Source organism: Pelodiscus sinensis, chromosome 2, assembly GCF_052426305.1.
Source record: "Pelodiscus sinensis isolate ZL-2025 chromosome 2, ASM5242630v1, whole genome shotgun sequence".
NCBI lineage: Eukaryota > Metazoa > Chordata > Testudines > Trionychidae > Pelodiscus > Pelodiscus sinensis.
In genome coordinates this window covers 212,056,477-212,081,483 of record NC_143053.1, presented here as the reverse complement: position 1 = coordinate 212,081,483, position 25,007 = coordinate 212,056,477, and the positions used below count along the sequence as shown (strand labels likewise).

The following is a 25,007-nucleotide window of genomic DNA, read 5'->3' as shown; positions in this document are numbered from 1 at the left end:
GTTACCAGTTTTTTATTTTTATACAATCTGCAGTGGGAAAAAATTTTGTGTTGCAAAAAATAATCCTTTTCCTAGAATGAATATTCATATTTGTTTGAATTATAGGATAGAATGTTAACTAATAGAAAAATAACCAAGTTGACATAGGACTACTTCTGCCTCCTCTCAAGTATTAGCCTAAGTAGTTATAGCATCATCTGAGAGATTTCAAGTCCAAATTATTTTGTACTTGCTTGGCTGACTGAAGACAAGCTCCATTTTCAGTATAAATTACATGGTGGCAGACTTCGCTTCAGAATAGTGCTCCAATTTAAATATTCAGAATTTAGTAGAAAAAATGTTTTGGGACATTTCTTCACAACCATAAAAACTAAAAGTGGAGATTATAAATTAATGCAATTATTTCTATCTTAGTCTGTGAACAACCTGAAAAATGGCACACAAACCTGCCAAGGGACTAAAGTAAAAAGACATATCCCGATTATCCTTTCAATCAAGTGGTATTGGGCCATTTCGTTTTGATCTGGTTGGATAGAAAGTCACATGGTTTGATGTGGTTTTCCAGGTGATAAGTGGGTCCAATATGGAAGTTTTTGATGTATAGGGTTACGTCTAGACTACAGGCTTCTTTCGGAAGAAGCTTTGGAAAAGATCTTCCAAAAAATCTTCTTCCCAAAGAGAGCGTCCACACTGCCAAAGTGCATTGAAAAAGCGATCTTCTTTTTCAAAAGAGAGGATCCCCCACTGAATGGATGCTCTCTCGCATGTAAGCTGTGATTGCTATGGATGGAATGGCCATTTCCTCTTCTTGTGAAATAACTCCCTCTTCCCCGTCCACACATGCCTTTTTGTGAAAGAGCTCTTTTGCAAAAAGGCTTCTTCCTTGTAGAATAAGGATTACCAGTGCCGGGAAAAACCCCTCTGTTCTTTCAATTTTTCTGCAGAAGAACGCTATTGCAATGTGGACATTCCTCAAGTTTTGTCGGAAAAAGGCCGTTTTTCCGACAACTATGTAGTGTAGACATACCCCAAGTTTTGGAATATGGATTAAATATCCCTTGTCTAGATTGTAGTTAGGTGCTGCTTATCGTGTTTGGCTAGATATTGTCTTTCCCTGTAAACTAGTTAGTTGCTATTACTGTGACAGCTGAAATTGACATTTCTTTTTATCTTTCTTTGGTATTTCTGTGCACAGTGTATATATTATTGTTAAAAACATTTGCCTAGCAGACTTTTGTTTTTCTAGTCTTGCTGGCTTCCCTGTGCATAGCACTTGCAACATACTTCACCCTCTACAAAATAGACATCCTTAATATTGTGACTATTGTATGTCTTTAAACATTTGCATTAGAGAAGGTGGGGTGAAAGCTTGTATCTCTTACCAACAGAAGCTGATCAAATAAAAGTTATTATCTCCCCCACTTTGTCTCCCTAATGTTCTCTGATCCACACAGCTACAACTGCACCTAGTTCAGCACTGCCATTTCTGTTTAACATTTTCTGGAAACTATACCACAAGTTGGCAGCAAATCTATTAATTTATTTTGTGCTCTGATTAAATTGCCTCAAATGCTTAGGTTTGTTTTCTAATCTCAATTCAATGTCCTTGACATGTTGCACTATTGGAAATACTGCAATACATACTAAAAATAAAAAATTACATTTATGGCAGAAGTGTAATGGCAGAAGTGTCAGTGAATAAACATTAGAAGTTATAACAACTACGGATATTTTTTTTCCTTTTAAGAAACTGTCAACTAACTGTGCTAATGAAAGTAGAATAGAATTTAGGTTTTTAAAGTAAAATCTATCTTCATAGAACTAAATTTCAGTTCATTAGCTTACTGTGTTTGCTCTGCTTATAGCCATCCTTTGTTTAATTGTGACAATGGATAGATAGCACAATACTCTTGCTCAGTCTTTCTGTAAAACTTTACTGTCATTGGTCAGTTCTGGCTTGTGTTCCTTCAGCACTTCCTCTCTCCAACTAGTAGTCTTGCTTAAGAAATCATAGAATTGGAAGGGACCTCAAAAGACCATCAAGTCCAGTCCCCTACACTCATGGTAGGACCAAGTACCATCAACACCACTGGTGCGCAACCCATGGGCTGTCTTTCTGAGGGATTACAGCGCTTTGATCTGGGTCAGCCGGCATTTTTTTCCCCATCTCGGCGCCTGAAGTACACGTGGTGGAGGGAGTGACAGGGAAGCAGACTAGTGCTTTAAATTAAAGGGGCCGCAATAAAATGTTTCCAGAGTGGTGCTGGGTTGGTTTTGTTTGTTTGTTTGTTTTTGCTTTGGGGGTTGCGAATGAAAAAAGGTTGATCTACGCCATCCCTGACAGGTGTTTGGCTAACCTGCCCTTAAATATCTCCAATCATGGAGATTCCACAACCTCCCTAGGCAGTTTGTTCCAGTGCTTACCTATTGTGATAGTTAGGAGTTTTTTCCTCATGTCCAACCTAAACCTTCCTTGGTGCAACTTCTTGTCCTCTATCATCAGAGGCTATCATCTGGAGGAATAATTTTTCTCCTTCCTCCTTGTTAAAATCCTTTAGATACTTAAAAGCTATTATAATGTACCCTCTCTGTCTTCTCGTTTACAGATTAAACCATCCCAATTCTTTTAATCTTTCATATAGGTCATGTTTCCTAGATCTTTAATCATTTTTGTTGATCTTCTCTTCTCCAATTTCTCCACATCTTTCCTGATATGTGGTACGCAGAACTGGACACAATATTTCAGTTGAGGCCTAATCAGCACAAAGTAGAGCAGAATTGCGTCTCGAGTCTTGCTTAAACACTCCTGTTAATACATTTCAGGATGGTGTTTGCTGTTGATTCATATTAGTTTGTGGTTTACTATGACCCCTAGATTCCTTTCTGCAGTACGCCTTCCTAGACAGTCTCTTCCCATTTTGTGAAACGGAGTGTTCCTTCCTAAGAGTACTTTGTATTTGTCCTTGTTGAATTTCATCCTGCTTGCCTCAAATCATTGGAAATATAGTCCTATCCTCCAAAGCACTTGCAATCCCTCCATTTTGGTATCATCCTCAAAGTTTGTAAGCGTACTGCCTATACCGTTATCTAAATCTTTGATGAAGGTATTGAACAGAACTGGTCCCAAAACTGATCCCTTTGGAACCCCACTTGTTGTGCCCTTCCAGCATGACTGTAAACCATTGACAACCATTCCCAGAGAGTTCCTATCTAACCAGTTTTGCACCCACCTTATAATGGCACCATCTACATTATATTTCCCTAGTTAATAAAGTCATGCGAGACTGTATCAAAAGTTTTATTAAAATCTAGGTGTATCATATATACTGCTTCCCCTTTATCCACAGGGTTAATCCTATCAAAAAAAGGTATTGGGCTGGTTTGATATAGTTTATTTACATAATCATCTTTCTGTTGTCATTCTTTGACCAAGAGAAAAATACAAACACATTTCAAATACTTTGTATTCTTCCCAGAAAAAAAATAATCTACTGATACAGAAAACAGAAATTTCTCTTTGGCAAGAATATAGTCAGCTAGCCTCAAAGGTAATGTACATTTTAGAAACAGCTGTAGAAGGTAGTATCAGTAGGATATGCATGAATTATTAATGGTGGCAGATTACTAGCTTATCTGGGAGGCTATGTGAATTTTCATGTTTGCTACTTTTAGGTGTAGTCAGCTTGCTCTGTAGGGCTAACATTGTCAACTCAAGCTATATGTCAGTATGCAAGGCAATATGTTACTTAAAACATTAACTTCTTTTTAAAGTCCTAGAGTAATAAATTGATAAACTGAAAAACTGTTTCCTCAAAGAAGAAACTGTATTCTATTAAGACAGTTGGCCTGCTTCTTAGCTGCTAAACTGTTGAGCATGCAAACTATGTTCTGGTAAGAAGAATTGTAAAAGAAACCTCCCCCAATACTTTAGGTCAAGAATAAAGTATTGTAAATATCATCTCATTACATCTCCAGAAGTAAATATTTTCAAATTCTGAGTGTATTTTACTGCTTACTTGCCACCTTGATTGCAGGGAGATGAGTTCATAGGCACATTTATATGAATCAAAGGATTCGTCAAAGTATAGAACGTTGAAGTTGGGAGGTGGATTACGATGACTTATTCTGAATTGTTGAGCTTTTTCAAAGCTCTCAATTTAAACAATAGAACTGAATTAAGAACACAATTTCTGAATTGTATATTGTACATAATGAAACAAAACCATTTTATTGAGTAAAATATGTAGCATATACAATGGAAGAAGCTGACTTTAAATAATTGGTCTCCAGTATTTGTTTAAATTTAGGTTTGTTTTATTCATAGGAGGAGCGCATATGCCATAAAACATCAGTGATGAAGAGACCATTGTTTCAGTTTAGGGGGCAACAGTCCCAATAACCTAACCCCTAGTCTGTTTTATTTATTATACCCATTAGAAATGTCTTTCTAACTGTAAATGCATTGTGGTATTGGCTACATACTGAGGCATCTGTATGAGGTCATGACATTTTTATCCCAGCCAATAGCTAGTCATGTAATAGTTTGACTTGCTACATTTTTTTCCCTTTTTTTAAAGGGCCAGTAGTACAAAACTGATACGTCTAATGCCTACAACAGGTAACTCAAGTAATCATATTTTTTAAATTTCTTTTGTGTATCATTTAAAATTAGACCTTTTGCCTTCAGTGTCCTGTTAAACATGAATTAAATTGACTAAATTGGAATGATCAAAGTAATCTTACAGCAGATGGCAGTTCTGGTTTACCATGCACCTAAGGAAAAGAGCTTTTGACCACTGAGCAATTACATTGCTCTTCGTACCAAATGACAAGCTATAACTATTTGGAATATTATTATCCTATGAAAAGTAAACTGATTGGTTTATGAAACACCTAGCTTGCTGTATTTTGTCTAACATTCAATGCTGTTACCTTTTCCTATGCATCTATGTTACATGTTTGTCTAAAAATTAATACATTTGGCAACCAAAGCATTTGTCTGATACAATTTTGTAATTTTCTAATAACACTTTTAATTGTGTCCCCTAAATTCTGCACTTTCATCTGTCTCAAAGACAGTTGTATTGCAGATCTCCTCTTGTAAATGCAAGAGTCTCAGAGCCAATGAGACTTTTAGCCCAGAAGCATCCCACATGGGGGAGAGGAGATATTAAGACCATCTTTTCTGAGGCTGGAGTTTGCTAGATATTTGAAAGTGGTCTCTAAACCCAGTTGTCTTCTCCTCTCTCAAGTAGGATTACAGAGGCAAGCTTCCTAACAAATGTGTTGGTTTCCCATTACCCAGGACAACATGATGAATCAATGGAAAAAAAAGACTAATTCATATAAGTAATTAGTTCTTGGGTGTGCAAACACTTGTACAGGAAAAAAAAAAGGGGGGGATTCTTCTTCAGGAGAGAAGGGCCTCCTGCCAAAGTTGGAGTTGTCAAATCAAATATATATAGATAGGTTTTCAGGAAGAGTACTAGGTACTGTGAAACCTATGTTTAGGAGATCTGTAACTGCCCTAGATAAATTATATTTGTATGTCCCTACTTATGCTTCCAGGGAAGATATAACAGATGTTTCACCTAAAAATATTGAGCTGTTGTCAACAGCTGCCAGTGGGTCATCATGCCCTAATAACTAGTTTCTTCTTCTTAGTTTTTACTGTGGGTTTCAATGTCTTTCCACCATCTCTGTCTTCTTCATATTAGAAGTGATTCAGAAGGGCAAGGCAAGTGGGGAGAAGTGTTCTCTGCAAATTGGTCTAGATTCTAGAATAACGTAATAGAGCTGTCCCAGAAGTCTCAGTTGTCTTCATATGTTTCACTCATCTCATATGGCCTGCTCTTACATCTCAAACCATCCTACATGAACTAGACAACATGGGATATTCCTCCGAAAGAGTTGTCTTTATTAGTGCAGGCCTTCTGCTTTCTTGCTTGTGCATGAGCTTGCACAGATGTCTTCTGAAGTCAAGTTTCACTTCTTCAGGAGAGTCTGGAATTTCTTTAGAAAGGCTTGGTCTGTACTCAGAAGTTCAGTTGATGTAGCTACCTTTTTTAGGGACATGAAAAATTCATGACTTCAACTGTTTTAGGTATATCAACCTAACCACTACTATAGACACAACCATGTTTATGGAAGAATATGTCTGTCAGTGTAAATACCTTTGTGGAGGTGAGGTTCCTGCACTGATGAAAAATTCCTTATACTGGTACAGATTGTGTCTGCACTATGGGTTTATGGTGACATAAGTGATGTAGCAACACTGATATATTTCCGTAGTGCAGATGTATCATTGACATTGTATTGGATTTCAACAATAGGGTTATAAATGCATTCAGACACAGGTAGATTACTCACTAGTATTGAGTTTCCTCAGGGAAGCAAAACCCACAGTTTTATACCTATTTTCTGCAACCTGGGGTGTTTTCCCATTACTATAGGCTCTTGTGATCTGTCAGTTCAGACCACTGTCATGTAATTATCTGATTATATGCTGAATTTCCACAAAGACATGCTGGCTGGTTACAGTCACATTAACTACTCGACTTTAGAATCTTTTTTAGAAGACTTGGGCCTTCGCTTTGTCTTCCATCAGGAAAATGTATTTTCTTCATGCCATACAATCATTTATAACCAGTGCTAACTCTTCCTGCTGTGTCTCCCAGGAAATCATTCTTCCTTTATTTTGATCTAAGCTTAAGCACCCAAACCAGAATGTGGCACAATCTAGACTTGAGAACATGAGAAATATACCTTAATTGAACTGATGAATTCAGGAAAACCTCATCCTTCTTCATTTCCAGCCCAAATGCCTGTGCCTGAAAATACTAAGATTATCCATAGTCTAGGCATTGAGTACTGTATTATTGAAATGTGTTCAACTGTAGATAAGCTACTTCCAATTGCCTATTCAGTGTGTCTGCAGTGGCCTTGTGCAAAAAATGTCTATTAGCCACCGTAGAGGGAGTCTGCAAACCTATCCTGGTCATCCATCAACATTTGGGTAAAAATTTCTGCAAAACTTTGTCAGGAAAATGCTTTACGTGGTGGTCCCAAAATATATTACTGATTTTAGTTATTGCGGAACTTAATTCTTTCTAGTTTGGGCTCTTCTTACTAACTTCACCTTACTGATGTTTACATATCATTTGTCTCAAACTGGGGAAAGGTCTGCTTCATTTGAAAAGTTCTTCAGGTGTACCATTATGGCCTCTTCCCAGAGTTAGTATAATTTAGTAAGACATTTTAAAATTCTACTTAATCTATATATGAATTTAGACTTTCTGTACAGTTTTAGAAATACTCATCTGTTGTGAGTAAAAGGGGTGTGACCAAGTGTGAACTGCCACAATATCTGCCATGAGGGAGACATAGTTCAGCTGCCTTGGACTGGAATGGAAGTCTCTATCAGGAGGAGAAATCCCGTGCCCTCCCCCCCCCCCCACACAGTGTATTGAAGGCTCAGTCAGACAAAGCACTATTTGAACATGTTAATATGGAGAGATTAAAGAGAGAATGCACTATAGTTCATTCAGATCTCTGAAGATGTTTAGGACCTTGAAATTAAACCAGAATTCTGTTGGTAGCCAATGCAGTATTCAGTGATACGTGGTAGATGTGAAACAATTTATTTCCTTTAGTGCTTTGCCTGTTAGGGCTCTGGAAATTAAAGGTGGTCATTGGTAATCTCTGGTGTTAATTTAAAGTAACTTCTTCAGTTATAACTCAAAGATAGGGGCGAGTGACACCTTGTGATCTACTGTGTCAGAGGTAGAACCACTACAGATCTTAGACCTCTTTCCACTGATGTGAAATTATTACCCATATGTTGCGTGACTGCCATCAGACAAGACATTGTCTGAAACCTAATTTAAAAGAATCTGTAATTTTGGAGATGTCAAGGTTGCTGAAGATGTCCTGAAGTAAGAATTTTATTGCTGAACTTTTTGTTTAAAATATATACTGCTCGTATTTCAGATGTTTAGTCATACCTTGCTTTCAATTAGAGACCTGGAGCAGAAGCATTATGCTAGAAAAAGGTGGATGGACTTAGGAATGAGAACCACTAGTCAAGTAATCAACTCGTTCTCTCCCCTCCTCCTCTTGCTGTCTCTCTAAGAAAGAGGCAGCAAGTTTGGGGGGAACACAAGGAGGAGCTTCAAAGTGGCAGCACCACACGGAGACTGGGCCCAGCTGGGGAGTCCTCAGTCTGTGTGCAGCGTTTCAAAATGGCAGAGCCTCATGGAGCCTGGGATCAGCTGGGGACTCCCACGCTGACCCCGGGCTCTGTGCAGCGCTGCCATTTTGAAAGTGGCAGCGCCACACGGAGTCTAGGGTCAGCAGGGGAGTCCCCAGCTTACCACAGACTCCCCACAGCGCTGCCGCTTTGAAATACTACAGGGAGCACAGGGCCAGTAGGGGACTGTCCCGCTGGCCCTGTGCTCCCTGCAGTGCCTTCGCCTTTGAAGTGTAGCAACAGCCCTAGGGTTGTTTCTACACTTCAAAGGTAGAGGCGCCCTTTTCTACTAATACAGGGGTGGGCAAAAGAGCCTCCACGGGCCGGATCCGGTCCACCAAGTGGGTTGATGCAGCTCATGGAGGCCCTGCCACTTCCCCGCCCCCAGGCCAGTTATGGTCTGGGGGCGGGGGAGTGCGCAAAACTTCCTCCAACCCTGGCAGGACCACGCAGCGCTTTGAGGCACCATGTGCTCCTCGCAGGGTGGGAGGAGACATCACGTGCTCCCTCACCCCCAAGTCCTGATTGGCCTGGGGGTGGGAGGAGCGCGCAGAGTTTCCTCCGCTCTCCCCTCCCACCCTGCGAGGAGTGCACAGCACTTTGAAGTGCCACGCGTTCCTCACAGGGTGGGGGTAGGGCAGGAGGAGGCTTTGCGCACTCCCCCCACCCCCAGGTCCTGATTGGCCTGGGGGTGGGGGAGTGTGCAAAGCCTCTTCCTGCCCTGCCAGGGGCATGGGTGCCTAGTCGGAAGGGGGGCGGGACGAAGGGGCTCCCCCACTGCCAGACCAATCATGGTCTGTGGGTGGGGTAGCCCAGAAGCATCTTGGCCCCGCCCCTTCCAGTTTAGGCCCTGCCCCTTCCAGGGCAGCCCAGGGCTACTTCAAAAATTTTCAAAGTGGCTCCTGGCCAAAATTTATTGCCCAGCCCTGGACTAATCAAATAGTTGATGCAAATTGTATTTATTATTCAGTTAATTAATCAAAATTTAACATCCCTAGATGGAGCCACAGAAGAATATCAATAGTCTCAAAACACCAAAGGTAGTAGAAGGCTAGAAAAGGCTGGAATTTAAGAAATAAACTTATCACCATCATTCTTAATGTTCATAAAGTAGCCACATTTATATTTTGTATATTGAAGGCTTGTGTAAGATTCTTATAAAATACTTGAGTACCTGTGATGCAAGAAAATGTTTGCGTACTGGGGATGTTGGGGAAAATTCCTTGATATTTTTCCATAATTTCTTATTGGGGTTCGACAGACTTCCTTCTTATATAATAGACTTTTTCAAGGTGAGTTACAAAAATAAGATTTTTGGTAATTTTAAACATTGCTTAATTAGTTTCACTAGCTGTAGGGAGGGAACACTGTGAGTTATTAAAATGAGGACTCCCACTGTGTTGCCCTTTTGGATAGAGCAGAAGACAAATCTTTCTCTCCTGTGAATGAGTCATATTTCTTTTATTTGTCTTTTTGGCGTGTGGCTTCTTGTTTTTTGTGCTAGGGCTTTACACATTCAAATCTGCAAGGGGAAATTGACTTTGCATGATTCTAGTCTCTGCATTAGCAAATGGACAGTTTATATAAAATGATTTTTTTGTGGGCTAGTTTGACTTTGTCTGGTCTGACTTGTAAAAATTGAAATCTTTTTGAATTATAAAATAATTTAAGCATTGTACCATAGCTATGTGTAGGCAAACGATTTTACAAATCATTGCTGTAATATATTTCTAGTGCATGTAGTTATTTAAAAAAAAATCTTCAAAGCACTTTAGATGACACTAGTACAACATCATAATTTGATTTGGTTTAGGTGATTAATATAACGAGTTATGCTTGGAAAGCACTTCTAAAGTCTTATTTATTTTTCAAGTATTTAACTTTTTTTTAAGTAATTAGTTTTGCACTGCAGTTTTGTGCTTAGCCCAAAAGTAAACCTTTTTTGTTTTGTCAAATTGCTTGGCTATTTTTAGAAATGCAAACTTAACAAAGAATTGTCTCTTTACAAGGAAAAATAAATGACTTTGATGTGTTAGAAATTTGGGTTTCTAAATTGCTAAGATATGTGTTTCAATTGTATTGCGTAGGAGCAACATTCTACATGAATATAAATTTCATTGTGGGACATGGAGTTAGGACAGTTCATACTAAAATGAATTGCATTTATAAATAAATGACTATGTGCGCAGTAAAATACCAGTTCTCTTTGAATGATCCATAAACATGAAACATAAAAAGCATATTAATGCAGGCTTAAGAGCTGATGCTATACAAGACATTGATATCAGAGGCTCTGCCTTGGTAGTCTTGCAATTTGGAAGATACAAGAAAAATGCCTTGAGAGAGTAAGATGCTAAATTCAGTGTTTTTTTTTTAATTTGGCTTCACAGGGTAATGTTGAGTAGAAACTTGAACAATTGGGATTTGATGGGTAGTAGAGGTTTTGTATATGAGAGGCTGTATGATAGGAATAAAGTTTTTGAGACTAGCATTACTTGCAGAGTTAGAGCTGAGAGAGTGTGATAGATTGTATTAAAGATGTTAAATTTAGATTAATTGGCTAATCGAATAGTTAATATGAGGTGGCGAGAGACCCCCGCCAAAAGATTTCAGAGTGTGGAGCCCCCTCAGTGCGGTAGAAGCTACTGGCACCGCCAAGAGTGCCTCTAGTCCAGGGGCAAGCCTGCCATGCTCAGGCATCCCATATCACTGGATCAGCATGGGACTTGGTTTGTCCCCTCTTGTCCCAGACACTTGCCCTCACTGGCATCAAGGAATCAGAGACCCCACTCCCTGACACCAAAAGCGAGGGACAAATCTATGGCAATGGAAGCGGTGCAGCACCGTGACCAATGCATGGTGTCACGGAACAGAGCACATAACACTGTTCTTGATTCTGCATAAATTGGTACCGATCATCATTTCAGTCACCTTGGCACTGTTCTCTGGCACCAATATCAACTTGGTGCAGGCTCTGGACTCATCGGCACCCCCATGGCTGCCTCCATCTGCTTCCATGTCAGATGTGGCCTGGCTATATTCTAGCAGAAGCCATACCAGCAGGCACAGATGAGAAAAGTCAGTGCCATGGCCCCCACAGTGGCCCTCTCCCACACATTAGCCCTTCTGGATGCTGTGGGCATTTCAATCGCAGGATGCATCCAGGGGATCTAGGTTGGTGGCCTTGGCTCATCGCTGTTTCAGATTACCAAGGGACTCCTGAGCCTCAGGAGCCCCAGTAACTATGGTCTCCAGATCACCACAAGAGCCTAAAGACACTGGAGTGTCTCCACAGTCCAATTCCATACAGGTTCACAGCATATACTGGCTATGGATGCTAGCCAGGCACAAGAGCAGGAGCAAGGTCAGGAAGTCTCTGCCAGCGGCCCCTCTCATAAGCAACTACTTATGCAGGAGGTGCAATCACGCCTCAGTCTAGATGCGGTTCAAGTAGTCCCTCACAATCTAAGAGACAAGAGGTTTTACTCTCGATACTTTCTAATTCCCAAGGCCAAGGGAGGTCTGAGGCCCATATTGGATTTAAGAGGCCTCAACCAATACATGAGGAGGCTGAAATTCTGCCTGGTATCTCTAGCAGCCACCATCATTCCCTCATTGAATCCTGGCAACTGGTAGGCCCTTGACCTGAAATACGCATACTTTCATGTTACAATTCTCTCAGTGCACAGGTGATATTCCAGTTTTAGGGTGAACGGCAAACATTTTCACTTTATAGTTTTCCAGTTTGACCTGGCCACTGCCCCACACGTATTCACTAAATGCATGGAGGTGGTGACAGCCTTAGTCCTGAACGTGGACATGTCCATATTGATTTCCATTGAAAGAATAGAGTTCATTGGGGTGATTCTCGACTTAATTCATATGAGAGCCATTCTTCCCATCTTTCAGGTTTCAAACCATGGCCAACGTTGTCAGATTACTCATACTGTCCCCAACCACAATGGCAAGCTATGTCTGTGCCTGCTGGGACACATGGCATCTTGCTCATATGTGATCGGACATGCAAAACTACATCACAGGCCACTCTAAGCTTGGCTAACCTCAGTGTATGATCCGATGCAGGACAGCCTGGACCTTGTAGTGATGCACTAGGGTGTGGCGTCTTGGGAGTCACCTGATTGGAAGTAAAGTGAACAAGCACTCGAAGAAAAGACCATTACCTGCTCTCTTGTAATTGTTGTTTTTTCAAGATGTTTTGTTCATATCCATCCAATACCCACCCTCCTTCTTGGGAGTTGCCGGCAAGAAGGAACAGAAAGTGAGGGGGGTTGGGTCACTCCAGGGAGCTCCACAGTTGTCCTGACAGGAGCTGCTAGGGGAAACATTTCTGATGCTCATGCCTGCAACACACATACACGTGGTTGTAATGGACATGAACAACATCAGTTATGAGAAAGTATGTAACTGTCTTTTTTTGTGGAAATGACAACTTTGTCATAACTTGTCTGCCTTTGCAAACTATACAAAATACTGCATATTATGTGGGGTATATACCTTTGGCTTTCCAAAATCTACATTTAAATTTTGTTAATATAGTTCTTGTGGATTGACTACAATGCCTATGTCCTTTTGGATTCAGGACATATCAGCACTGGTGCTGTTTGTAAATTACATGCTTTAATTATTTTATTGTTTCATCTTGTTCCATGTCACAAGAAGGCTAATTTAGTGGGGAAAATGGTTTTGATGTGATGGCATACTGCAATTTAAACAAAAATTGCTTTGCTTAAATTCCTTTTTTTTCCATGCTCAATGCTGAAGGCAAGCTATTGAAATTATAACTTTGTTTTATGTGGCTTACGTTTCATATAAAATTTTAAATAACCTTTTTCCTTTTTTCAGTGGACAGGCCAAAATCCCAGCAAGTCAGAACCTGTGGTACCATAAGGCGAACCTCTTCTTTGGACACAATAACAGGACCTTATCTCACAGGACAGTGGCCTCGAGATCCCCATGTACACTACCCTTCATGCATGAAAGATAAAGCTACTCAGGTAAAATCTGTAAAATAACAGGACAGAAATTGCCTGAGAAATATGTTTGTCCCTGTTTGCATTTTATTGTCTTGTTCAAAATATCAATTAAATTCTCTGCAGTAGAACAGCAGGTTTATTCCAATTCTCAGCACAAATGCCCTAATTTATTTCCAAATTATATATGATGATGTTTTTGTAATTTGGTGGTTTGATTTTAATATTACACTTCATAATTCAGAATGTCTCTGCTTTTAGAAAGTAAGTTTTCAAAAATTCTGCATAATTTTAATTAGTAAGTGCAAGTATATACTTTAAAAAATATAATAGAGGTGAATTTGTTACTGGTGGCAAACTAGTAAATTATGAATAGGTGCTGTGTTGTTTTCTACACATTTAATAAAGCAGTTCTCTTTGTTACTCCTGAAAGTGGTGCCTGAAAGATGAACTTCTAATATCTTTTACAGTATTGGTGGTAAAATGACCTGGGGAATGACAGTATGAAGACAGGCCATTTCAGCGATGAGTGCAAACTCTAATATTTTTAATTCTTGGAAAACTCCACTCTTTAAACAAGTGGAGAAGAGTTATGTTAAGAGATGAAGGCAATGATGGACTTTCCCGTTGGGGGTAACAAACTATTAAGCATAAATTCATTTGTTGAAAGATAATGCACTCTCTTGGTATTTTAAACACACCTTCAATGAAATGCAATTCTGAAAGTTACGGCATTTATAAAAGTCCTGCTGGTTTTTATACTGCAGTTTATGTTAGAAGCTACCCAGCAGGCATCAGAGTATGTTTTGGAAAGGGTGCACAGAAATAGTTAAGCTATGCCTCCCAGTCAATGCTGGCTCCTGCATTGGTGTTTCAGTGGGACTCCAAAGTGCTGTGCACCAAAAGTTCTGTTAAATCTATTTCTTTGCTTTTTCCATGCCTTTCAGAGGGTGACTATCCCAGTATTGTCAACCTAGTCAGAGATCATGATGCACAGATGGGCAGTAGGCATTATTCCTTTGGGTGATGCCATTCAGGTGTCTTACCTTCCTACTTCCAAATGATTCCCCCACTGAATTTTGGGGACATGAGGCACTGCCCTTTTCGTGGCAGTCCACTAAGTTTGAAGGCATAGATATGGTTTCTGTGAGCTTATTGTCAGGTACATAGCCTAGTGTATGCTTCATCACCTGTGTGAATTTCAGTAGCAATGTCTATGCAGTAGCCTTTACATAGTGTATCAAAGAAAAGAATTTGCTCTGTTTCCTCTTAAGGAAATGGTACATTAGTAACAGTTGAGGAAGTGAAGTGATTATTTTCTTTAGATACTTTTCTTTTCCTTCTCAGAGAAAAATAAGTGGAATCCTGCAATTCTAAAGTAAATCCGGCAGGGATCACGTTCTTTTCCATGTCCCTAATGTACTACATATGATGATCCACTGCTGGAAAGGAGAGGTCTTTTGCCTTGAGGACATATGGGTACAAGTGCCTACTATTATAATTGGTCTGCTTGTTTTGATTTTTAAAAAAGAACAACTAATACATTTTGGAGTATATTTCCCTAATAGATTAACATCTGTGTACTGTATAACAAATAACATCATTCCTAATCATTAATGTGCATTACGCTTTACAAACTTAGCACTTAGCATGTGGTAAAAATGTCTGTATCCTGTCCACATTAGTATTCCCACTGTTGCTGCACCAGCAGTATTGCAACAGTGAAGTAATAAATAGGGTAGTGTAGAAAAGCCCTTGCTACTTCTGTTGGTATTCTTTTCCTTTCTTGTAATTCTAGAAGTCCAAATAGATCGAGACTGCTTTTCAGATGACCCATTTTTTAAATGAAATCTACTTTCTTGGTAATCTGTTCAGTTTTCCATAAATTTTGAAAAGTTCTTCAGAGTCAACATTACACATGAAAAATATATGTAGTGGTATCCTAGCCATTTTGGTTCCAGGATATTGGAGAGACATGGTGGATGAGGTAATCATACAACTGTAAGGCAGTGGTCTTCAAAGTTTTAACCACAAGATCACTTTTTCAATGTAAGTGCAATGTAAGATCTACCTCAAGGGAAGGGGAGGGTGGAAAGGAGCTCCCCCACCCACAGACCAATCATGGTTTGGGGTAGCCCCATCCTTCCCTTTTAGGTCCCACCACTTCCTGTTTAGGAATCCTTTTCACACATACAGAATGGGAAGTACTTCAGGAAGGGATCTAGGGGTCACAGTGGACCACAAGCTACAGTGTGACACTGTTGCAAAAAAAAGCAAACATGATTCTGGGATGCATTAACTGGAGTGTTGTGAGCAAGACACGAGAAGTCTACTCTGCACTGATGAGGCGTCAATTGAAGTATTGTGTCCAGTTTCTGGGTACTACATTTAAAAAAAGATGAGCTATGAGGCAAGGCTGAAGGAATTGGGTTTGTTTAGTTTGGGAAAGAGAAGACTGAGAGGGGATGTGATAGTGGTTTTCAGATATATAAAAGGGTGTCACAAGGAGGAGGGGGGAAATTGTTCTCTTTAGCCTCTGATGATAGGACAAGAAGCAATGGGCTTAAACTGCAGCAAGGGAGATTTAGGTTGGACATTAGGAAGAACTTCCTAATTGCCAGAGTGATTAAACACTGGAATAAATTGCCTAGCGAGGTTATGGAATCTCCATCACTGGACATATTTAGTAGCAGTTTAGACAGACTTCTATTAGGGATGATATAGACCATGATTGGTCCTGCCATGGAGGCAGTGGACTGGACTTGATGATCTCTCTAGGTTCCTTCCAGTTCTAGTATTCTATGATTCAGTGATTTCTGCATTCCAGCTTGGGGCATAAGGCCAGATGGTGTTCTCTGACCCCATGGATATTCAGTTATTCCCCAAAGATTTGGATGAGCAGGTATGTCAGCTAGTGCCTCAATGGGACCTCAACTTAGTCCTATCAAGGCTGACACGTCCTCCATTTGAACTGCTAGCCACATACCCTTTATTTGGCACTTAAAAAAAAAAGTGCCAAGGCTCCTAAATCTCCATTTGTCTTTAATAACTTGGAAGTCAGATACATTAAATTATAGGTGGCCATAACCCCTCTCTGAAATTGCCAATCTCAAAACTGGGCCTTAAATTTCCAGGATAAGAGGTATGAGACAAAGGATGGAGGGTAAAGCAAGTTAAAAATTCAACTTTTTTTAAAAAGTCAGAAAAAGTGTATCCAATTTACTTTGAAATTATGAATACCTAACACAACTGCAAAATTGGAAGAGAAAAATATTTTTTGAGGAAGGGCCAAAAAACTAACTTAGAGTAGAAAGAATTCTCCACTTTAGTTGCTTCTTTCTGTAGTATAAGGGTATGTCAGTGTTACCCACTTTTAAATTCTATATGACCCAGAAGCTTCACTTTAAGGGTACGTTTACACTTGCTCCCTATCTTGAGATAGGGATGCAAATGTAGTGTATCAACATTGCATAAAATGAGGAGTAACAGTTATTTCGAGAGAGAGATTTTCTCTCGAAATAATGCTGCTACATGGGGCGTTTTATTTTGCAATAACGTGATTTCAAAATGGTGGCCGGACACGATTATGCTAATTAAGCGTGGGAACATTTGCATCCCTATCTCAAGATAGAGAGCGAGTGTAGACTTACCCTAAGAGTTTATGAATTTAGGAATTAGACACTTAAAATGGGATAAGGACATTTTTTCAGGAATCTTGTTGAAAAGCCTACAGGTAGCCACTGTGTTGATGTCTTACACAGCCAAAATGGGACATGACAACCCATCCTAGCATAAAAGGAGAGCAAGCTACTAGGTTTCATGCTGTCATGAAATACCTAAGCACAAAATTGTTGATCCTCAATTTTATTTTCTAAATCCTAATCAATTGGATGATGTTTTGTCCTAAATTAGGAAGAAATAAAAGTCATCTAGCCAAGGCCATGCTTTCCATTTTTGGAGAATTTCAATGTCATATATTTTAGTCAGCATTACTTTTATACATTCTGTAACACAATACATGCACATATTTGCCCTTCACAAATAGTTCCAGGTTTCCCTAAAATTCAGAAAAACATCATCAAACAAAACCTTTCAATTGTGACTGAAACAGAGTAGACTTATTCTATAAATATTTATAAACTCCAGTCATTTGGCAATAGCTATTTTCTTACTGAGCTCCAATGAGCATTTACATTATTGAGTTGTTTCTACCACATCTTTTTCCCTTTTCAGAAACAAGATTTTAAAAAACTGCAAGTGAAATTCAACTTTTAGACATGATCAAATAAGGAATCTTTGCAGAATGGGAAAGCATCATTAGAATCCTGATAGAAGGGTGAAGTCATCATCATATGGAGAGAGGGGGAAGTTTGTGAAGTACATCAGAATATGTCTTCATAGTTGCATGCATCTCCTGACAAAGTTCTAGTTATACTACCAATTCTTTTTTGGAGGGTTGTTATCTTGATTCTCTGAAATACTGACACCTTTGTTAATTGGAGTTGAAAGATGACAGTGTATTTTACTCTGACTACTGTATAACATATCTATTTATAGAAGTTGGTAGCCTAGAATTATAACCAAGAAGTGGGCTGATTGAACTGATGGCAACCAGTTTATTTAACTATAAATTGTTCAGTGTTGACTATTAGCTTTGGAGGCCATGGGGGTTTTTGTTAAGATATAATAATAAAATATGTGTTTACTTACATTTTGATCTTGAAATATGTCTCAAACACTGAACGTACAAAAGTATGAATTACATTAGAACAGTCGAGGGTCTTCTGTATGTTTGTACACCTAAGCTGTGTCTTATGTGGTGAAGTATTCCTAGAACTCCCTGCACAAAGGCTATTTGTAATTTTGAGGCTTCAGATGTCATTGACTCCTACCAACAAATGAGAACCTACTGTATTTGTTTTGTTACCAGTTCAGATCTTTCCACCATAGTCACCTCTGCATTGATTAATTCCTTTGTGCTTTTTGGCTGAGCAAGGTAACAGGTTGGTACAGTGAAGTATTTTTCTTAAGTTTTCAGAAGTTAACAAGGAACACATGAAAAGTTCCATAGCAAAGAAGCCAAGCCACCAATAATAAAATGTCAACCTTTAAAAAAAAAAAAAAAAAAAAAAAAAGTGACTTGAACAGTGATCGGAACTGGGCAATTTTGAACAGAATCATAATATTTTTGTTTTATCTTGTAAGTGTGATGGATCTCACTCATCCTCAGTACCCTGTTGTTTCTTTGTGTGATGTTGCCAAAATCCTTAGCTCTTCCTGCAGGCTCTCTCTCACTAGGCACAGGAAACTTAGTCATAAAAGACCAAGTCATAAAGCCCAAATCCCTTCTGAGGTAAGAGAATTAGGGATATAAATAATATATAAAAACAGTAACCATGCAAAAGCAACGAGGAGTCCTGTGGCACCTTATAGACTAACAGATTTATTGGAGCATAAGCTTTTGTGGGCAAAGACTTACTTCGTCAGATGCATGTAGTGGAATTTCCAGAGGCAGGGATAAATATACAGGCATAAGACAAGAGTACCAATCAAGAGTAAGGCTAGAGATAACAAGGTCAATTCAGTCAGGGAGGATGAGTCCCACTTCTAACAGCTGATGTGGAGATGTGAACACCTAGAGCGGAGAAACTGCTTTTGTAGTTGGCTAGCCATTCACAGTCTTTGTTTTATCCTAAGATGATGGTGTCAAATTTGCAGATGAACTGTAACTCAGCAATTTCTCTTTGAAGTCTGAATACAGCCTGTGAGAGCCTCAGGAAGGCTTCCTGCTTGCCCTGCTCTGTTCAGCACTCAGAAAAGCAGGCTGTGGGGCCATGTACTTTTGTGAATGCTGCAAGCCATGGGGAAGAGGCTTCTTATGTTGCCCACACCCCCAGCACAATCTTGCCACTCTTATTGGTCCATTTCCAGCCAATAGGAGCTGTGTGTTTGCAAGACCGGCATCATGTGATGTCCCTCTCCTCCCCAGGCTCACAAGCATTCAGAGCAGCACACATGGCCCCTGCAGCTGCTCTGAGCATGTGCAGGGTCATGGAAGTAAGGGACCCTGGCTAAGGAATCTGCTGGTATGCTGGTTGGGAGCCACCGCGGTAAGCACCTCCCAGCCAGAGCCTGCTCTGGCACCCCAGCCCATTCTTGTTCCCAACCCTCTGTCTCCCTTCCTGCCCTTTGCCCCACATAACCCAAGCCCTCTGCACCCCCACTCCTGCGCCCATATCCCTTCTCAGGCCCTGCATTCCCTCTCATACTTCTCCTCCAAGTCACAACCCCCTCCCAGACCTTGCACCCAATTTCCTACTCCTGGTCACAGTCCAAATCCCTGCACCCCTCCTGATCTCCTGCCCCAGGTCACAGCCTCCTTACAGACCCTGCACTCCCTCTTGCACCCCTTCTCCAGGTCACATTCCTCTCCTGCGCCCATACCCCCTCCCAGACCCTGCACCCCAATCACCTTCCTCAGGTCGCAGCCCTCTCTTCGACTGTACACCCCCTCTTCCAGATCAGAATTCTCTCCTGCACCCATACCTCCTTCTGGACACTGCACTCCCTCCTGCACCCCAGTCCTCTTCCTTGGGTCACAAGCCCCTCCTTCACCCAAACTCCCTTCCAGATCTCTCATACCCCTCCTGTACTTCAGTCCCTTACTCCAAGCTCCCTTCTGCACCCAACTTCCATCCAGACCCCACACCTCCTTCCATTAATATCATGGAAGAGTGTAACCCTTGACCACTTACAAATTCTTGGAGTGGCCCCCATCAAAAATCATTATCCACCATGGAACCAAAGAATGCCACATGAATTGCTTCAGAGTCTAGCCCACATGATCCAATTATGCCCCAACTCCCTGAAGGGCAATTGACTGTTTTAAGACTAATGAATGAAGAAAAACAGACCTAGTTATTAGCAACTGATGTAGAGCTCCTCTAAAGTGTCAGGTAAGTTTCTTTGGTATTGTACTTTTTAAGTGACTTCTCCATCACAGCATAAAAATTTCTACAGAGCTATGAAAGGATCACCCTACTACTGTTTTCTTGCCTCAATTTTTCTGAGAGCTTGAAAATGTATAAAAGTAGTCATTTAAAAAATCAAACCCTAGATTGCCTTCCCCTTTATGAGGGTTCTGGAACATAAGCTAGATATAGTAGCTAGTGCGGAGGAGTGTAGTATATTTAGAATTTGGATAAATTGCAGAGGTGATGGTGCAATCTGCACCATTTCTGATCTAAATGCAATGCAAAGAATTTTTGGAAGTGCATATATCTGGAAAAGTAGAGCAGAATTACCCCACACCTTGGAGACAACGTTAATCCTCACAAAATTGGATAAATTAGAACAATGAGATTTGAAGAATACAAATTGGGATTGAGGAGAGCAACCAAAAGTGTTATCAATTTTTCTCCTACTCTGGTATCCTGTGAGCAATTTCTCTCAACTGAGACTTGAACCCTGGACCTTCATATCCCAAAATATAGCTCACTTACCTACCACCTGTTTAACTTGAGAACGACATTGCAGAATTCTGTTATTCTGTCCTTTCCACCCTCATTTTGTTTACTCCAGCTGCATATCTTGTTTTAAACTAAGCTTGTAAACTCTTTGGAACAAGGACCATCTCTTATCTCTGTAGATAACTCACAGGGTCCTGATCTGGTTTGGACATGTAGGTGCTACGCTAATATTGCCATTGATCGCTGAGCTGTTGTTACCAAATTCTCTCTACGTTTTTACAGATGTCTTCTGGCATGAACTGCAACATCCTTGTTGTTGTGACTCATTGTGGTTTGATGTTGCTGTTACATTATTCTGCTGTTTAATATGCTTGACAATTCTATAAGTGAGGAGGAAATAAGTGTACTTGTAGGATGTTAAATGTTGAGCTGCCATGAATGAACATTTTTTTGTAGAGTTAAAAACAAAATGAAACTTGAAGAGACTATTGTAACAAGTAGTAAAAATAGAAAAATGTTCTTTGAAACAGGATGTTTTTAAGGTCCTCCTTCCCACATAGATTTCATGAGAGGGGTTTAACAGTGCTTGGGGAGTAATAATTTGTCACCACTTTAGTTTACCTGTATTTGAAAAACAGAAGTGCTGTTGTAATGTTATCATAGAAGTGTTTTTGTTTTGTTTTAAAGTTTAGGGTTTTTTTTTAACAGGATATACAGGAGAGTATATGTCCATAGTATTTTGGGATTACAAAGCACACATCTCTCTATATACAGGCAGTCCCCAGGTTACGTACAAGATAGGGACTGTAGGCTTGTTCTTAAGTTGAATTTGTATGTAAGTCGGAACTGGTACATATTGTAGGGGAAACTCTAGCCAAACATTTCTCCAGAGCTCAGTTTTATTCTCCCACACCTCACTTCCCTCAGTCCTTTATTCTCAAGCTGAGGTGTCTGCTGAGAAAAGCCGCTCCGCGTCTCCCTGGTCTGCTGGGGGGGGGGGGGGGGGCGCTAGCTTTGTGTCTCCCTGGTCTGCTGGGGGGAAGCAGTTAGTGCGGGGTTGCCTCACCCTGTTTGTAAGTAGGGATCCGATGTAAGTCGGATCCATGTAACCCGGGGACTGCCTGTATGTAAAAAAAATTCCTGTGGGATGACAAAGTGACATTGTCATGTCACTCTGCGTCCTGCCTGCCTCCTCCCTCTCTTCCCCCACTCCTCTTCCCCCTCTCCCAGCTCAAGCCCTATCTTACTGCTTCCCCTCAACACTTGGAATTGCTATTTTAAACCAAGGCCCTACTCCCCTTCCTCCACCCCCAACCCCCTACCCCTACCCCACAGGGCTTTCAATGCCCAGAAATATGGCACAGTAGCCAGTAGATCCTACATCGCATGCTCCCCAAGGGCATGGGGGAGGTTACGGTGCTTGGAATAGCAGCCCAGGACAGGTGCTAGGAGCAGGGCTCCCAACTGGTCTTATGTGCTGGCAGTGAACTCTTGGGGGTTCCCCCATTGCCAAGCTTTTAGGGAGCTAGAGCGTGGCACCCAACTGCCCAGAGTCTGGCTGCCCCCACGGAGACTCACCCCCTCCCCAGCAGCTGCATTTACTGCATCTGCCAGAGCATCCCTGAGCCACCCGGAGGAGCCACTGTACTGACCTGTCTGCTCCTTCCCTTCTGTTCCTAATGGGCAGAGCTGGGGCAGTGAGCATTGCAGGTGGGACCACATGGGGAAGAAGTTGGAACAGAAGCCCCCCATACTGCTCCTTTCCCCACCTCAGCAGGCTGCAGTGCCCCAGAGTGCCGTGTACACACACAGCACTACCTGTACCTTATTGCCCCACAGAGAGTGGGCAGGCGCCCCTCTGCCTTCGTGGCCACTGGGGTTAGAACCGGGCCTGGCATGTGATGAGGCTGGGGAGGGGTTAGGGTTGCAGGGGGAAGAGAATGGGCCTGGGTTGGCGGGGAAGGGGGAAGGGAGAAGGGGCCCGGGCTGGCATGGCAGGAGAAGGGGGCAAGAAGGTCCAAGGCTGGCATAGCAGGGAAGGGAGAAGAGCCCGGGCGAGCGAGGGGGGGGGAGAGGGAGGGAGAAGGGACCCAAACTGGTGTGACCGCAGCCAAGCCCTCCCCGGAGTTCAGAGTTGGAGCTGGGGTTGCCTACCTCCTGCAAGAGGAGGGTTAGCGAGCACAGCGAGCAGAGGGTACGACCCCCCAGTGTTTTTACAAAAATACTGGTTGAGGCTATTCAAAGAACTGCTTGCTGTTTTAAGCCTTCAGAACCTGAATTTTCTTTTTACCTGTGTGAATATGGATGCTCTTAAGACTTGCTTGACTTAAATGCTGTCTCTGAACAATCAAAATAGTGTAGTGTTGCAAGCAAAGAGTCCTGGCCCGCAAACTCTTTCACACACAAGTAAATTGACTCTTCAGTATGATTAAGCTTGAGAATACTTGTGTAACGATACTGACAATTAATAACCATTTGAAAGATTATGACCTGATTCAGCAGTATATCCAGAGAAGAACTTTGAGGCAATTGGGGACACAAAGGGCTAGGATTTTAGTTGAAAATGAGGTCAGAAGCAGACTGAAGAGAATGCTAGCCTATAATACTGAAGCTCATGGTTTGTGTACTATATTTCTATCTTTTGCTATTAAAACCAGTTGTAGCGGAAGAAAGTATCAAGCCTTTTTGTATTAATATTTTGTATTGCTCCTGAGGTTCTTAAAAGTAAATGTAAATGTATTTACAAGCTGTTGCTCTCAAGTAATCTTTGTTCAAGAAAATAATAAATGAAAATAGATTGGGGTAGACTATTGAATCTTTTTCCACTCACTCCTCGCCAGTAAAAAATTAACTCCAGAGCTTTGTCTGCAGTAATTGTCAGTTCTGCTTTCCTCACCAATTAAATCAGGACTGCAGAGGGGGGGAGGACTACAACCTGTTTCCCAGTGTCTCTATATAGACACCCTGCTGCTTTTGCCCCTGACCTACATAAAAACATTTAAGCAGGAGAACTACCTGCTCCTGCTGCCTTATGGAGCAGTATCTCATACTATGAGAGGGCCTCAAGGCAATAGGCTTCTGAAGGTGGGGAGGGTTGTAAAACCCTCTTAGACAAATATTTTTTTAACGAATTAATTTTGCTCTGTTTAACCTTCATCTTTTTTTAATATGAGGATTAGGTTTACAATATTTTTAATATAGTTAACAGAATGTACAGTACACTTTTATTGCTTTCTAATCTAATCTCTATAATTATATTAAAGCCATATTTCCAGGGTTTTTTTTTAATTAGAGCAATTTGTAATCCTGTAGAAATACTGCTAGCTATTTGAAGTGTTGAAAAATAGAAAACGCATCAGATTCCTTTCAGTCTTTTTGCTTTGAAATTGCTGGGGTGTGATGGTTAGAGGGAAATAAGGTCCCAATCCTGCAAATATACATGAGTAATTTTATGCACATAAGTACTTCCCTAAACTCAGTGTAACTACTTTAGTGCAAAGATACATGCAAGAATTTTTCTGTGCAGAATTAGAGACTTATTTTATAGGAAGAGAGAGGTCATGAAATATGAATTATCCATATTTTCACTAACATCACATGTATTGAGAACCTTCTCACTACACACATCAGTTTTTGAAGTATGTATTTACATGCATGTGTAGACAGTACTAACTGTTTGAACATATTGCCCAAAGATGAGATCAGAAAATAGTGCAGAAAGTTTGTCTCTTACATGGTGAATTCAGTATGTTAAGGTAAAATAGTAGCTGGCAGTTGAATGAAAAACTCATATTTGCTGTTTGTTTTATTTAGACACCTAGCTGTTGGGCAGAAGAGGGTTTAGAAAAGAGATCACATCAACGTTCAGCATCATGGGGGAGTGCTGATCAATTAAAGGAGGTAAGTAGTTTTGTATGAGGTGGGTACTTATCAGGTCCAATTGTAACTATTTTTTTTTTAAGTTTCAAGCTGCTATTTTGGAGCCTGGAAAGTCTTTGTGCACATATCCTATTCCCATCACTCTTACAGGTTCAGACCTCAGTTCAAGCCAGAGTGGTTTCAGGGCGGCTTTGTTTTGTGCCAGCTGAACTCTCTCTCCCCAGCTCAACTTTTTGGCCCTGGAGGAGAAGCATGAGTGGATGGTGTAGAGAGAGATTTGCCACTTAGGAATTTTTCCTGTTCAGTGAACATCTACAGCTGCCTCTTTTAAATCAATTCATTCCTTTACACCACTCAGGTGTCACAAAGAGGATGATGCATGGGTCAGAATCTGGGCCGTTTAATTTGAAATTCCAGTGA

The 25,007-nt window shown here is 40.8% G+C and overlaps 1 protein-coding gene across 4 annotated transcripts in view; it reads left to right on the top strand.

The window, feature by feature from the left end:
- Positions 1–25,007, top strand: part of GLCCI1 (glucocorticoid induced 1) — an 88,507-nt gene that overhangs the window by 16,022 nt on the left and 47,478 nt on the right. For all 4 annotated transcript variants that reach the window (XM_075922316.2, XM_006114515.4, XM_089776688.1 and 1 more), the window contains exons 2-3: positions 13,112–13,263; positions 24,522–24,608. In XM_075922316.2, coding sequence (XP_075778431.1) covers positions 13,112–13,263; positions 24,522–24,608 — 239 coding nt within the window. The remainder of the gene's footprint in view (positions 1–13,111; positions 13,264–24,521; positions 24,609–25,007) is intronic.